At 32.2% G+C, this 15,646-nt stretch overlaps 2 protein-coding genes and 1 long non-coding RNA gene across 3 annotated transcripts; 2 read left to right on the top strand and 1 right to left on the bottom strand.

Moving 5' to 3' along the window:
* The first annotated feature begins 507 nt into the window (after positions 1-507).
* On the top strand, positions 508-2,881 carry LOC137805749 (heavy metal-associated isoprenylated plant protein 22-like). The gene is made up of 3 exons (XM_068605675.1): positions 508-699; positions 1,019-1,094; positions 2,348-2,881. Exons 1-3 carry the CDS (start codon positions 625-627, stop codon positions 2,638-2,640), a joined length of 444 nt encoding a protein of 147 aa, XP_068461776.1. The 5' UTR covers positions 508-624; the 3' UTR covers positions 2,641-2,881.
* A 5,434-nt stretch (positions 2,882-8,315) lies between these two features.
* LOC137806197 (uncharacterized) lies at positions 8,316-9,382 on the top strand. Its single transcript, XR_011080317.1, has 3 exons — positions 8,316-8,429; positions 8,513-8,909; positions 9,034-9,382. It is a non-coding gene; the product is annotated as an uncharacterized lncRNA (long non-coding RNA).
* A 974-nt stretch (positions 9,383-10,356) lies between these two features.
* On the bottom strand, positions 10,357-15,041 carry LOC137806198 (beta-glucuronosyltransferase GlcAT14A-like). The gene is made up of 4 exons (XM_068606185.1): positions 14,137-15,041; positions 11,821-11,896; positions 11,601-11,716; positions 10,357-11,512 (listed from the first exon to the last, which is right to left on the bottom strand). Exons 1-4 carry the CDS (start codon positions 14,618-14,620, stop codon positions 10,971-10,973), a joined length of 1,218 nt encoding a protein of 405 aa, XP_068462286.1. The 5' UTR covers positions 14,621-15,041; the 3' UTR covers positions 10,357-10,970.
* Positions 15,042-15,646: the final 605 nt, after the last annotated feature.

A 15,646-nucleotide genomic window follows, 5' to 3' on the forward strand; every position in this document is an offset into this window, starting at 1 on the left:
ATTGTAAATTTTATTTTATAAATCAATTTTAAAAATTGAATTAAACTTAATGTTCAATTCTTGAAAGATAATCAAACATGCCTATATCAGATTGTCTAATTTATATAGCAAGACACTAAAGTGAGTGACAAAGAAGATTAACCTTGCGTACATAAAATTGTACACAAGCTGTGCATATTAAAACTTATCTTGTAGGTTGTGTTGAACAAGTATTAGAAATAATCCAATAATATGCATGCAAAGTTGTTAGATGATTTAAGAAAAACTAATATCTATGGCGAAAATATCTATGATGAGGACCAAGTACAACTACATAAGCATAAAGTCAAGTCAACCCTTTTGAAATAATAAATGATAAGATGTTTCCCAGTAATTAACAAGCTGATGATGAGAGCCTAGTTCATATCAATAGATTGATATGCAAGTAACAATAAATTACTAACAATTTTTCAAGATAAAAAAATCACACGATGGATCGAAGAAACTGCTATATATGTATATATATGTCTCATGGTGTTAGACTAAATCATAAACAAGCACATCTTCAAGAACATAAACATATCTAAGTTCTTCCCTTTTCAAGGAACATATATTTTTCTTGGCTTATTTTGCAACCTTCCACAAATGGGGTTTCTGCACAATGTTCGAGAAGTTGTCTCTGCTTGTGTCAAACCAAAGGAGAAACGTGTGCCCAAGAAGGTTTTTAACTTCTTTCATTTAACATATCTTGCTATTTGTGTGCCTCAATCTATAACTATACATGTTAATTAATCATTTTACATATGTCTTTCTTCGCTTTAATTAGTTGATGATAGTTGTTTTTCACAGAGTTCGTCTAGTTGTCAAGTTTGTGTTGTTAGGTTGTTCTCGTTCTTTTGTATATAGATTGGATCATTCCTGAAATAGTTTATATATATATATATATTATTTATTAATGATAAAAAAAACTAACCCTTTTTTGTTTTTGTGTTTTTCTTCTCTCTAATCTCTAATGAAGAACTTAATTTTGCTTATGTAGACAGTTAATGTGAGGGTGAAAATGGACTGTGAAGGCTGTGTTAGAAAGGTTAAACATGCAGTGGAGGATTTGAAAGGTTAACATAAACCTCTCTTCATTTATCTCTCTATTCATTCTATTGTCTGTGTTACCACTTTCACTGCCATCTATGTTTCTTTTTCTGGTATTTTAAGGAACTTTGTCTGTTCATCACTTAATGAATTCAACAAGTTAACTTAATCAAGTATCTTTTCAGACAACTTCAGAACTTTGTTAGATAATCTTATATAAGAGATGTTATGAATATATTGTATAATCTTTTACAACATTTTCTTTAATATTTTTTTCTTCTTCATCATCAAACTAATCAATTTATCATACACTTCTCTCTTCACTTGTCTTTTTCTTTATTTTGTGTATAGAAAAGAATGTATATAAATACACTTTCTTATTGTATTCATGAGTAGTCCAAAGTGCATATTAATTACACCAAGATAACAGAATAATAGATTCATGATTTTTTTTTCTCTTGAATAAAGAATATAGTAATAGTCAACCATTAAGCAATCAATGTTTTGGTATTTTTTTTTTCTCTTCTTCCAATTCAATTAAACTCGAATTTTTGTCTATTTGAACTTTAATTGTTCCTATAATTAAATGAAGCTTAACTATTCTCTATGTATAGATGATGTGAAGTCAAATACATTAATATAACATAATAAGTTATCATTAAAACAAATTATTAAATAAAAATCAATTTTAAACACCAAAATAATTAGTTGTTATTTAATTAAATTAAAAAATATTTTATAAATAAAAAATTTATTAGTATTTAAAGTAGTTTATATTATTAATACAAATTTATAAAATAATTTCTGAATTATATTTAAATTAATTATCAAACCTGGAAGTTAATAGTTTGATACCAATTTAAAAACTATTTTATAAAAATTTAATAAAATAAAAATAATTTTATATATAAATAATGTTTTAATTTATAAAATAATATCTAATTTAATTAATATAATAGTTATTTATTTTTAAGTTTAATTATTATTTAATAATTTTTGTATAGTGATAACCTAATCACATGAGAATCACATGCCAATCACATGCAAGAACGTTAAATACGGTAGTAATTAATATTAAGGTCAAAACCTGCTTCGTCATGAAAGTATCCTATACTAATTATTAGAGGGGTAGTTAGTTGCTTAAGATCATTTTTTTTCTGTATTTTTGTATGTATTCAAAAGTCAAAACAATGTATTGGTTTTTTTCCATGCAACTTCCCATGGATCATTATCTGAATTTGAGGTTATGGAAATTGAAGTAAAAAATGAGTTGTTTCAGGAGTGGAATCATTTGATGTGAACCAGAAGATGCAGAGGGTAACAGTGACAGGTTATGTGGATTCAGAGGAGGTTTTGAAAGCAGTGAGAGGCACAGGAAAGAATGCTGACAATTGGCCATTTGTGCCCTACAATTTAGTGGCATTTCCTTATGTTAAAGGGGCATATGACATTAAGGCACCCTCTGGTTTTGTCAGAAATACCCCTGATGCAGCAGGTGACCCTAAGTCCCCAGAGATGAAGCTCATGAGACTCTTTGATGATGAAAACCCAGATGCATGTTCTATCATGTAACCCTAAACCATCAATTACTTTCTTTTTCTTTTTCCAAAAAAACATGATTTCAACCATCAACTTTTCTGGATCTGGATCTGTATATAATGTTTTTGCTTTCTTTTGTTTGCCTCAGTCCTTGAGTACACTAATCACTTTGTAACTTTTAGTAAGTAGTTTAAGAACAAATTAAATATTTCTCACAAAGTAATGATGGGAGTGTGATTAATATGATAGCAATCCACAATAATTTACTTTTAAATATATTTTTCATTTTTTATTATAATTTTGAAATTGATTTTTGTTTCTATTACGAGGTGGATTTTAAGCCTAATTCAATCCCATAAAATCGACTCATGGGGTGAAGTTTGCACTCATTTATATACTATGAAAGACTCTCATCTCTAGTTGATGTGGGATCTCCAACACACCTCTCTCACGTTGAGACTGTCAACTCGTGCGTGAGACTATATATTACGGGTGGTTTGATAGCGACCCGATAGCGAGTGACACAATAGGTCCAACACAAACACTCGATAGGATAGACTTTAAATTTTAATAATACTTGTAGTAAGAAAACTATTGGAATAAGAAAACTATTAGAATGAATTATTAAAATTGATTTTTGTTTCTAATCCAAATTTAAGGAGTATTTGTAGTAAGCAAACTATTGAAATAACAATTATCAGTGTTTTTGTATATAACAAACGAATTTTTACCGATGACGTGTCATAAGATATTTTAACATTTTAGTCCACACTGAAGGTCTGTTTACCACGTATTGTAGAAGTAAAAAATAAGTTATAATATTAACTAAATTAGATATTATTTTAAAAGACTAAATAAATTATTGATAATTAAAATAATTTTTATTATTAATAAAATTTATAAACTAATTTCTTAATATATATTGAAGATCAATCACATTTACATCTCAAATGAGCTAAATATTATACTACATAAAGAATAATGATGAAGAAGTGTATTGAAAATATCATGTTAATAAAAAAATAAGGTGAAATTACATTATTCTTTAGTTTAGTGAGATTGAAATTAAATTGACTTAAAACAAAACTATAGAGTTGCTTGGAAGATGAGTCCTTGAAAAGTTGAGTTGGTTTGGGTCACACACCAACCCTCAACTTGTACTATTAAAGTGGACCAATGAACAATACAATAGTTGCATGCAATAATCATCATACTTCCAATTTCCCTATAAAACTATTTCCTCTCCTAAACTCTTAATACTAAAAAAAGCAGAGACAAAAACAGAGAGAGAAACAGAGTGTGTCTCTGCTTCTGATATTCAAAGAAACTTCCCAAAACTTTCATCACAATAATCACTCACACCTTTCTCATCTTCAGAATATTCAAAGAAACTTCCCAAAACTTTCATCAGAATATTGAACGAAACGTCACTGAAAAAATGTCTTATCTTCCACCTCCATCCACTCCTTCGGACCCTCCTCCTCCTTGGTTATGGACACCAGATTTTCCAACATTTCCGCCACCGACGACGTCGTTTTCCTCATCGTCCCATGATGATTTCGATTCATCTTCATCGTCCACAGCCACCTTTGGCATCGTCATCGGAGTTTCCGTTGGGGTGGTCGGAGTTATTTTATTGGTCGGAATTTGGTACATGTATCTGAGGAAGAAGTGCCGGAGTGAATGTTCAAAGTAATTTATTCATCTTTTTCTTATCATTTTTTCATTTCAACAGCATGTAATAAAGTTTGGTTTCGTTGTGTGTTCGTGAAAATGTTCATCATCAGGGAATTCTCTTCGAATCTAATAAACTTGTGATTCTCATTGTTCAAAGTGTTCTATCTTCCATTATACTTTCACAATTCATTTTCTTCTGCAATATCCACTGAATACTCAATTTTTTCTTTATAAAAAGATTTTATGTTAGGATCATTATGCAACTTATATCTCAACTAGACCGACACCTTAAATAACAACAATCATCTGTTATCAGATGAAAAAAAAAACACTCAATCATTCATTTCCTAACAACTTCGTCAAAGTTAAAATAGATCAATAAATAATTATTACCATTTTTAATAAGAGAGAAAAATAATAATAACATTTTCATGAATTCAAATTGGAAATAAGAGTATATATTGTTATTTTATTAATCCATCTTTCTCTAATATTCTAGAATCCATTGCGAAAGTCTTGAAATTAAGTGAAAAAAGGATTGAACTAGATTATGTTGTGAAAGTAAAAGAGATAAAGAAAACTAATAAAAGTTAACCCGGTTGTTTTGTATAACAAAAATATGATAAATACATGTGCAAATTGTGATTGTTATTACTAGAAAAAGATTCCATGTTGACTAGAGATAAATTAAAGTTTATTAAGTTTACCAGATCATCTATTATCAAATCATTTATAATATATAATATAAGAGTAGCTATCTAGAGTCTATTACAGCGAGAGTTTGTTGTCCTTATTAGATTACCCACTATCGAATCATTATCAAACCATTCATTATATATTGTTAGACACGAATTGAGTTAAATTTAAATTTTCCTTCCTATCTTCCTAATAATTTTTTTTACTCGAGAACAAAATAAATAAAAACATTGAACACCCAATTTTTATTTATTTTTGTATATAATATATATATATATATATATATATATATATATTGTGCAAGTTTTCTAGAAAGATACCTCATAGGATAGCTAGTTTGTCAAGATGACTTTATAGTCTTTTTACTTTAATTTATAGAAAACAAAAATTAAATGAAAAATTGTACATATAATGATATACATATATTTAATAAAAAGAATATACATAAAATAAGGTTATCTAGAATATTTTATTATTTAAACCAAATTTCCTTTCATTTTCTTATCAAATATGGAGGTTTTTCTAAGGTTGTATCTTTCATCCAAACAAAGGATGAGTGTAAGGTTGGTGACTTGTCATTTGTTAGAAATGAATAAAATTTAAAAGGATGACTTGACTTTGTAATGTGACAAAATGTCACTCTTAATTAATTAACAGGAAAATAAATAATTTTGTTTGTTGAGAATAATAGGAATAATTTATAGAAGGTTGTTGATTTAAAATAAACCCTATTTGTGATTTGAAAATCTCATGTTAATATTTTACTTAGTACTAATAAATATCCCTAATCATTGGTTAGTTAAATGATTGATTACAAGTCAATGAAGAACTATTAGTTTTGCAAAGATGCTTTGAATTTGAGTAAATAATTTTATTATATTTAAAGACTCGTGTCGTTGAATCGGACAATTTTTTTGTTTGTTTTTACCCTTCATTACAAAATTGAATCCTTTTCATTGTTTTCCAATTTTCCAAGTCAAAAGTATATATATATATATATATTTTCACGTCAATATATAAAAATGAATAAAATGATAATCATAATTCAACAATATAATAATAATAATAAAGAGTATTATTTTAATTGACTATAAACATTTTCTTTTTCAGAAATTATAATCAAGTGTGACTTTTTTTCACATAAAAGAATCTTGATACAGCATTTAATTACTATCATTTTCAATCTTTATTTAAAAAATTACTTTTTTTTTAAAAAACAATATGTTATCTCAACATTCTATATATATTAGCTAAAAAATTAAAAAAACATAATTATTAAAATAAAAACTAACATTAAATTATAACTTATTTGAATAATATATAATGGATATTTCTTCATTATATATTATGTTTATATTTAATTATATTTTAAAATTACAATATTTTTAATGTGATAGTTATCTTATATATCTTAGTAAAAGATAATAAAAAAAATAATAGATGTACCTTTCAATTATCATGTATAACTATTTTACTTAGGAACCAATTTCACCAAAAAAATATTATTGTTTCTGTGTAAGAGATAATTAATGTGATGTTAATGTAAAATAAAATATTTACATATTAAAATTACTGTATTGAAAAAATATAAAAAAATAAGAAATACTTTTTTTTGAAGTATTTTAACAAATATAAAGAAGAAGTAAAATTAATTTAATAGAATTATTTCTTATTTGAATTTGAGTTTAATAATTTCTACTCAAGTATTCTCCTTTGAATTATTCATTGTTGAAAAATGAATGATCTAGTTGAGCCAACAAGTTGAAGAATGAGGTGAGAAAGAAAAACACAAAACAACACTCATAGCATTCATTAATAACAATGTTTATACTGGTATAACTTACCATGACACTAGAAGAAAATCATTAAATAATAATTAAATTTAAATATAAAAATAATTAATCATTATATTAAGTAAATTATATATTAATTTAAAAATTATTTATATTTAAAGTGGTTTCTATTATTAATAAAATTTATAAAATAATTTCTAAATTTGTATTGAAATTAGCTACCTAAGTTTTAGTGATTAATATTTTTTATTTTAAATTAATCTTTAAAAGACTAATAAAAATTAATTTAAAATATAAAGTAATAAGTAACTAAAATCTTAGTAGTCCAATTTAAAAACTATTTTAAATTTTTTTATTAATAATAAAAATTATTTTTTTAATTTATGAAATTATCTCTAATTTAATCAAATATTAACTAATTATTTTAGTCTAATTAATTTTTATTTAATAATTTTATTGGAATGTGACTTGTATTAATATAATTTAATATATTAAGTTTAAAGAGTTGTGTTTTTTGGGTGGACGTGGAAGAAGAATATGAAGTCTTATTCCAAATTCTAAGTCTTGGTGTGCCTTCGAAAGTCTATATATTGGAAAAGTATTTGTTAGGGATGCACTTAAAAAGGCATACACCATTCTTTATATACTTCAAATCCATTCATTTACAAGTTCAGAAGGTACCAATATAATCAAATCAAATCAAAATGAAAAAAAATGTAAAACTGAAGAAAAATAAGAAATAGCGGAGGAATGGGTCCAAAGTTTTTTTTTTATATTTTTAATAATATTTTTTCACGTAATATCAAATATGTTTAACATGAAGTTTATAAAAAAAAAAATTATCATTTCACCACTAGAATGAGTTACAAATTGAAATTATAAGGTGTAAGAAGAAATTGACTTGATGAAAAAAGGTCCCAACCAAAACTCAATCTCTTACATCTCTAATGACATTTCCTACCAAAAATAAAACTAACCCTTCTTGAGTAAGAAGCAATGAGTTCTACCACCACCTTCCTCCTCCTCACTCTCTCTCTCTCTCCTTCTTATCCTCTTTCTCTCCTTCGCCACCCTCTGCGACGCAGTCGAGCTCTTCTTCTCCTCCGACTTCCAATGGATGGCCCTCCACCTCGAACTAGTCGCCCAATCCCCCAAGACCACCACTCTCTCACCATCTTCGCTCCCACCAACGCTGCCTTCGAATGCCTTCCCCACCACCTCTCCCTCTCCCTCCTCTGCTACTAACTCCTCCCTCCCCTTTGGTGTCACCATTCCTACCTTCCTCCCCAACCACTCCCTCACCATCACCACCACTATCTTCATCAACAACGTCACCCTCACTAGTAAGGAAATAATTATTATCAAATTATACGTAATTATGGTACGTTATTATACGTAATTATATGCAAATAATTGGATAATCATAGAATCACATGATTAGTGGATCATTACATAATTAACTTGTAACTTGGAGAAATAAAGTCTTCATACACTATATATTTTCTATACATGGAGTGATGTAAATACACACAAGAGAATAAGAAATCTCCATTTTTCTTAAGATTTTGAGTGTTTGGAAGTCTCTGGTGCTCATGCTGTCATTATCATCGATATGAAAGAGAAGGAAAAGCAAAGAAGGTTATCATAATCTTCATCGTAAGCTTTCTTTTCGAAAGTCTTCTTCTCCTATTACGAAGTGGATTTTAAGTCTAACTCAACCCCATAAAACTGGTTCATAGGGTTGAGGTTTGCACCCACTTATATACAATGAAAGACTCTAATCTCTAGTCGATGTGGGATCTCCAACACATCTCATTTACCTACGTCCTTACCCAAAGATGTTGTTGGTTCGACTCGTCATCTTCCCAAAAGACAATGATCTCCTTAAACCTCCTAACAAATCTGTCTTCCCTTCTTCTTCCAAAGACACATCCAATGTTTTACGTGTCTTGAAAAGGGGCACTACTCTTCCAACTGCCCACAGAAGAGAGCCTTGCTCCTTCACCAGCCAAATAATCCTCCACAACCTCTTCCTGCTATAATTGTTATAGTACGCGGCTGGTTCATAAGCTGTCTTTACCCACTCAACCCCATACTGTTTGGATTTCTGTTTACTTCATTCAACTGCATTTCCAGGTACTGGTTTCTATTCTTATACTTGTCCAATTTTTTCTTCTTCTTACCTTTTTTCCCGTACATCCTATATGCACTGTTTCTTCTTTTGTTGTTGTAGTCTCATTCTTTGTATTTTTCTTTTCAGGTGGATTCATGAACCCATAGCGCCATCCCTTTCATGCACGGTGGCCTTGTTCCATCGGATATGAGAACAGATCCTTTTGAAGGGGAGCCCGATGGAGTACCATCCAAAGTCACCATACACACTAAATAAAGGACTCAAGCACTATCTGTATAAATAAAGTAGAATATCATTGTAATAGAAGTCTGCTTATGTGTTCCATTATATTCTATGCAAATACAAATGTATAAACATTACATAAGGGGTAGAATAGCTTAAGGAGCAAGCTATCCCTTATCTTATATAAATAGCTTGCATACACATTTTTGTACTCAGATTTAACATAATTGTGAATGAAGTTTTCTGAATTCAGAAATCATCATCTCTCAAATCTCCTCTTGTTTGCCAGCCTAAAAGGCCTAGTAAACTATTGGAAGGTTAACCTCACAATTTCCTCTTCACGCATACACCATTGCCAACACACGTTCACCTATTCGGTTTCCTTCTCACTTCATTCCTCACTTCCACAAGTATGAACCATGATTCACATCACACGGTGAGTTTATTTGGAAAAAGTGCACTGGCGCTGCATGAAATGGAACTTATACATGAATTGAATTGGATGTGCTTCGGTTGCAATATCAGTGAATTAATGTGCATGTTCACTATGCTTGTTACCATAAAGAACGTACTGTTGTTAATCTCTGGGAAGTTTTATATCTGAATAAGAGCCAAATGCAATTTTCTGGTTTATAACTATGATTGGTTTTGTTAAAGAATTATCATAAGGTGATGTGATCACATAATGATGTAGATTCAGAAACTAACTAAATGGTATAAAGAGCAAAGACAAAAAGGGGACGCGCGTTCTTTTGTCTGCTTTCTTGCAAAATAGACGGAGTTTTGGGGGAATTCATTTGAAGAAAGAAAAAAACTGGTGCATTTGATCTTTTTATGAAATGGAGCTTCATGAATTGAGTACTTTTATTAATATTTACAAAAGTTACATCTGTGTAAGAGGCAATGCCACTTTGTTGTTTGTAGTTATGATTAGTGTCCAACTGGTTTCAGACAATGTAGTTTATTTAAAGAGTGATCACAAAGTGGCGAGATTGGGCTCTGCATAGATGGAAATGAAATTTCTTTACTGTTAAGACTAGATTTAGAATTGATCAAAGAGGCAATGAGAAGACCAAATTGATCATGTAAATATACGCACGTCTTAACATCTGGTATCAAAACTATGCAACTTATTTAACTGGATTTGGGTGGAGTAATAGACATTCCCTAACATCTGGTATCAAAACTAAAATTTAGCAACACAACTGCATTCAGAATCAAAGAACATGGAATAAAATTGTCACATTTTGAAATTTGATCAACAGCTAGAAAAGAAGATTCAACATAATAGCAACAGTTCAATACATATTTACAGGACTTCCAATATTTTGAGGTAGTGTTCTTTGCAGAATCCGTGTTTCTCTCCATATTCATAAAAGTATTTCTATCATATTATCCGTGGTCCAAAACAAATGTATCCAAAATATCAAGTGGTGCAAGGGAAAAGGGTGAGGGCTTGGAAAATGACAGTCACACCTTATAAAGAATGAACTTTCTGTTCTAAGAGTCTAAAATCCCTAAGAGGGTGAAAGAAACATACAGTACATACAACAAGATAATATTGGAAGCAGGGGCTACAAGCTCACATTATCAATCAAATGGAGTTAAAGATATCAGAGGATCCACTGGAAATATCAAGCCCCCAAATCTCTAACATACTCTCTTTCCCTGCTCCAACTCTGTACTAGACTCCCAATAACTGCCACGAGAGTCTCATCAATCCCCTCCCCAAAAATTGAACTACATTGGTGACCAAAGAATGTGCCCCAAATTAATAGCAGCTTCAACTGGTCAATGAATTGAGGTGCACAACAACAATGCACGCCTTTCCATAGATATTTCTAGTCTTGTGTCTCTTCACTGGCAGTAAGACACTGATTCGTATGTGAGCTCCAGTCATCAAGAAGGCTCGAAACAGAATCCTCGAGCTTCTTAGCCTGAGGACCTGGCTTCAGGATATTGACATCCTCACCCCATTGTGAGCATGGATCCACCCACCAGCTCCTCCGGCCTGAGCACCATGCCCCTGGCACAGCTTGATTATGCCCGCGCTTAAGTATCTTTCTATCAATCATGTCCAAAACTGGGTCACCTACTTCAAACTGCCTAGCAAAAGCAGCACCACTTTCTGCCATCTGTTCATAAACAGATGCATTAAGGAAGAGCGGCTCCATCTTTGGAGGATTGTCCCAGATCATATATCGTAAGTCAGCATTTACTGTTGTGTTCTTGAATTCCGGTGCATTGCAAATGACTGAGTGAAAATAACCTTCTTGGGATAACTTGACGTTTGTAAAATACATCAATAGTGTTCGAGGTAAATTATCCCAGCCAAAGATGCAAAACTCCAAGAAGGGTCGGCTCAAGATGACCCATGGGGAACCTGCTAGGAAAGGAAAGCATGCAACATTCATTTGTCAAACTCATAGATGATTAAGTTGCTTAGACAGTGCACGAAAGAATAGATTTGCCTGTGAAAAGGTTGAATGCATCAGGTGTATCCCGCTTCTGTGTAGCATGAAAAATTTGACTTCTCCTAGCTAAATATAGTCCTGGGTCAACTACAATAGGTTGGAATCTGTCTTTTCTGCATGGGTCAAAAAATACATAAATGTATGATCCAGAGCCAAAAATGTAGAAGTACCACGGTATCACAATGAAAAGGCTAAAATTATCAGTAGTTTTCATTACTCTTTCCATCCAAGGTCACTCGTGTGATCAATGAAGTTGATGTCTCTCTGAACAGAAGAGAAAACGTGAGACAGATCTGATACAGACAAAAGAGTATGGATTAGAAAGTTGGAAATTCTGCAGAGAGAAAGATATATTGATAACTGAGAATATCAACACTGGGTTGTCCTTAAAAGGAAGCATAGCATAGCAGTATTCAGTGAATAAAGTTAAGAACATTACAGTCATATACAGCATTTATTCACCTGTAAGATAAAATAAAATAATGACAGTAAATGTTCTTGATTTGGAACAATAACATACAAACAAAACCAATACACGTTTTTACATCTGCTGTACATCAAAGTTTGTTTATAAACAGGGTTATGCCAGGCCAGATAAAAAGTATAACCAGTAAAGAATAGAGTGCAGCACTTGCCAAACAAGCATTTTTTCTTGGCGGGTACTAGTTATGATAGACATTGTCTTCCTTATCTTGACGAAATAGGTGGAATGACTATCCCAATGCCAAAAATATTCACATCGTATTATTCTCAAAATACCTATGAACGATATTCAATCTATCAGAATAATAACAGGAGTTCAAGAACGGGTAATCATAACCTGAAGTCTAACCTAAAGAAGCTTTGAGATTGCCCAGCCCTTGATGTGGGGGCAGGGCAGGGGTGCAAGAGTTCACTGACCTCAATAGTAGGACATCAGCATTTATCAAAATCTTCTGTGCCAATATTATGTTAGATCCCTAATTAATAGGAATGACGAGCCCAAATTAGCAGAGTGGATGGTAAAGTGAGGAAAAAAATCCTGCAGGACCCAACACATTTAGAGGAGAGAAAATTTGGGAAGGCAACAGTGGTAAGCATAAGAGTGAGTGGGCTGAGGTTGGTATTCTGTTATGTATTGTTGAGGATTATGGCTGAAGATTGTGATGGTTGCAAAGGATGCTCCGTGAAATGGAGAAGAAAAGGCATACAATTATTTGGATACAAAGAAACTGGTGAATGCTAAAATTATTCAGAGGGAGGAGAAAGAGGTCCACACTTCCCTACAGGAAACACAAGAGTGATGTGTATACTTAGACACTGACTTAAGTCAGTTTGTCTGCCAAAAAGATTCAGCTACTGAATTTCAAAGGTACGGACGGATCAGTTGAGATTGTTGGTGTATACGGCAAAAGATTACAAATCAAGGGTATTACCAGTGCAGAAGCAAATATCCAGATGGCTTTCATCAGTACAGAAGGTATCAATAACCACCTGGAAAGAGAGATGCTAGCTTCAGAGATAAATAAGAGGAATGTCAATATAAAATCCAGGAACCCATTAAAAATGCTTGCAGTGATTGAACGGCGGCAAGAAACACCAAGATGAGTCGGTGATGGCTCAAATCTCGTAGCTAAATGAAGAACAATAATAGCAATATGTTTGCAACAGATTCTATGGAGAGAACGAGAAAAAGAGTGGATTAATGACCACTGGTAAGTTTTGAAGGTAGCATTGTTCACCATGAACATTGGACTGTAGTCCCTTCAATTCCTCATATTGGACTGTATACTACTCCTTCAATTCCTTATAGCCTTGAGGAGGTTTGAAAACGTGTTTAGTTTTTTACTTCCACATACTGGTAAAATGCTTTATTTGCTCATGGTTGTGTTGTTGCTAGGTTTTCTAAGATTGCTCCTTACATTCCTGTGGCAGGTCTTTAGCATGAACACTAACACTTGAACCGCATGTCAAACACTCCATTCCTGTGTCTGAATAAAAAGTGTTTGACATTACAGCTGAACCGAATCAAACCACACCAAAAACTTCAGCTTAGTTAAATAGGTCAGCTGAGTTCATTTGGTGATCGGAGGGAAGTGTTTTTTACAAATGTCTAGCAACCTCAACATACGTTACAGTAACAGATCTCTAACAAAAGGCTCATTCCATATCCACCACTCCAAACACCCCTGAACCCCAAATCCCCAATCCAGCCTTGAACACATGCCTACTACTACATCTACCTCCACACTCCTCTCCAAACTTCTTTCCCCTTTCTTGGGGTTCTCTCAACTCATGCAGGTTATAGAACAACACATTATTTTATTAAGTACAACCAACCACCTAGAAATCATGTCTTTTGATCGAGTAAAAAAATAAGACCAAAACGAAACAAATGAAAACCAGCAAACATTTCACACAAACTCTCCAATGATCAACATCATCAGACCACTAACAGACAAGAACAATCATAACAGTTCAGTCCCAAAGACAAGCAATTCCACAGTGCAAACAAACCCATGATCCAAAACAGAAATTACCATATTGGCATTACCATCCTGGGTGACAAGTGGATAATCCCGCGCACTCAAAGTCACAAACCAGTCCCAACCCCCATCAAGTTTCATCATCACAGAAGCAGCCCTGAGAGTGGCCGCCACATTGGATGACCCCATGTAGGTCACATAGTCAGCCTTCCCCACCACATCCACGTTCCGGAAGGCGCGAATCGCCGGCACCGACATAGCAGCGGCGCCCAGCTTCTGCCTCTCCTCATCTCTGGCATCCATTCCAAGGTGGAGCAGGTAGCGGTTCCTGGGGTGGTAGACTGCCAGCAGCAAACGGAAGATCCGGTCACCGTCCCTGTTGCCACCGGATATGAAGTAGGCAAAAGCAGGAGGGTGGTGAGGACCATGGTGGACAATGGAGGGAAAGGGCATAGAGGAGGTGAAGCAAGAGAAGGAAGAGAACATGAAAATGGTGAGGGAGAGGAATGCTGCAGTGAAGAGGGTGAAGAGCCATTTCTTCTCAACACCCATTAATAGTAATCAATGGTAGTTGTGAAAATGGGAGGTGTGTGGTGTTGGAGCATATGGTGAGTTGAGAAAGGAAGGATTTTGAGAAGTGGGTGTGGCTAACTTCTGGGGTTTGAGATTGCTGGGGTTAATGGGTCAGTGAGGATCTTGAGCATCTTAATCAATGTGCATGAAAAAGGGAAAATTGAAAGTGCTATGTTCTCTCTGTCACACGATCTCTGTGTGTGAAAAGAGGGGTGAGAACTAGGGTTTTTTCTCGGGTTTGATTTGATGTGATGTTGGGGTCAAAAATGGAGGAGGAGATCAGGGTTCTTTGCTTCCTTCATTTCTCTTTCCTTCTTCACCTTCTTCACTATTCAACCTTTTCTTCCATGTTTAAGCTTTAATTGCACTCTTAATCCTAATGTTGAAAACATTTTATGTTATTATCATCAAGACATTGATACGACACGGATATAAATATAGATATATGAATAATTTTTAAAATATAAAATACGAAAATACGGATCTATATATTATATAATTTTAAATTATATAAATTGAAAATAAATATTGATGTGTAAAGTATGTTTCAGATTCTTTTGATAGCAGGAAAATATTTTTCATGACTGGTTTAAAAGAATTTGTTTATTATTTTTATAATCATAATAAAAATTTATAGTTTTTAGAAAATTATTATATTTATAATTTTAAAATTGTGTTAGAACTGTGTTAGAATTTTCAAAAATCCAACAAATATTTTTTAAATTAAACACTTTATTCGATAAGTGTCCTATGAGTGGTGTCGACACTGATACGTGTGTCCGACACATACGCTATTTAAAAAAAGTGTCGAAACTCATAGCTTATCATCATACAATACTTTCCTCTTCTATTTATTTATTTTATTCAATTTAATAATTTCTAGGTTCATTCATCACAAAATTTCTTATAATGTTTTAAATTACATGTTTAATTTTTCAGGTTTTCAAAATTAAAAGATTTTGATTCATTGTTAATATATCATTCATATTAGTACTGATATTTGAT

This window comes from Phaseolus vulgaris, chromosome 3 (assembly GCF_000499845.2).
Source record: "Phaseolus vulgaris cultivar G19833 chromosome 3, P. vulgaris v2.0, whole genome shotgun sequence".
Lineage (NCBI taxonomy): Eukaryota > Viridiplantae > Streptophyta > Magnoliopsida > Fabales > Fabaceae > Phaseolus > Phaseolus vulgaris.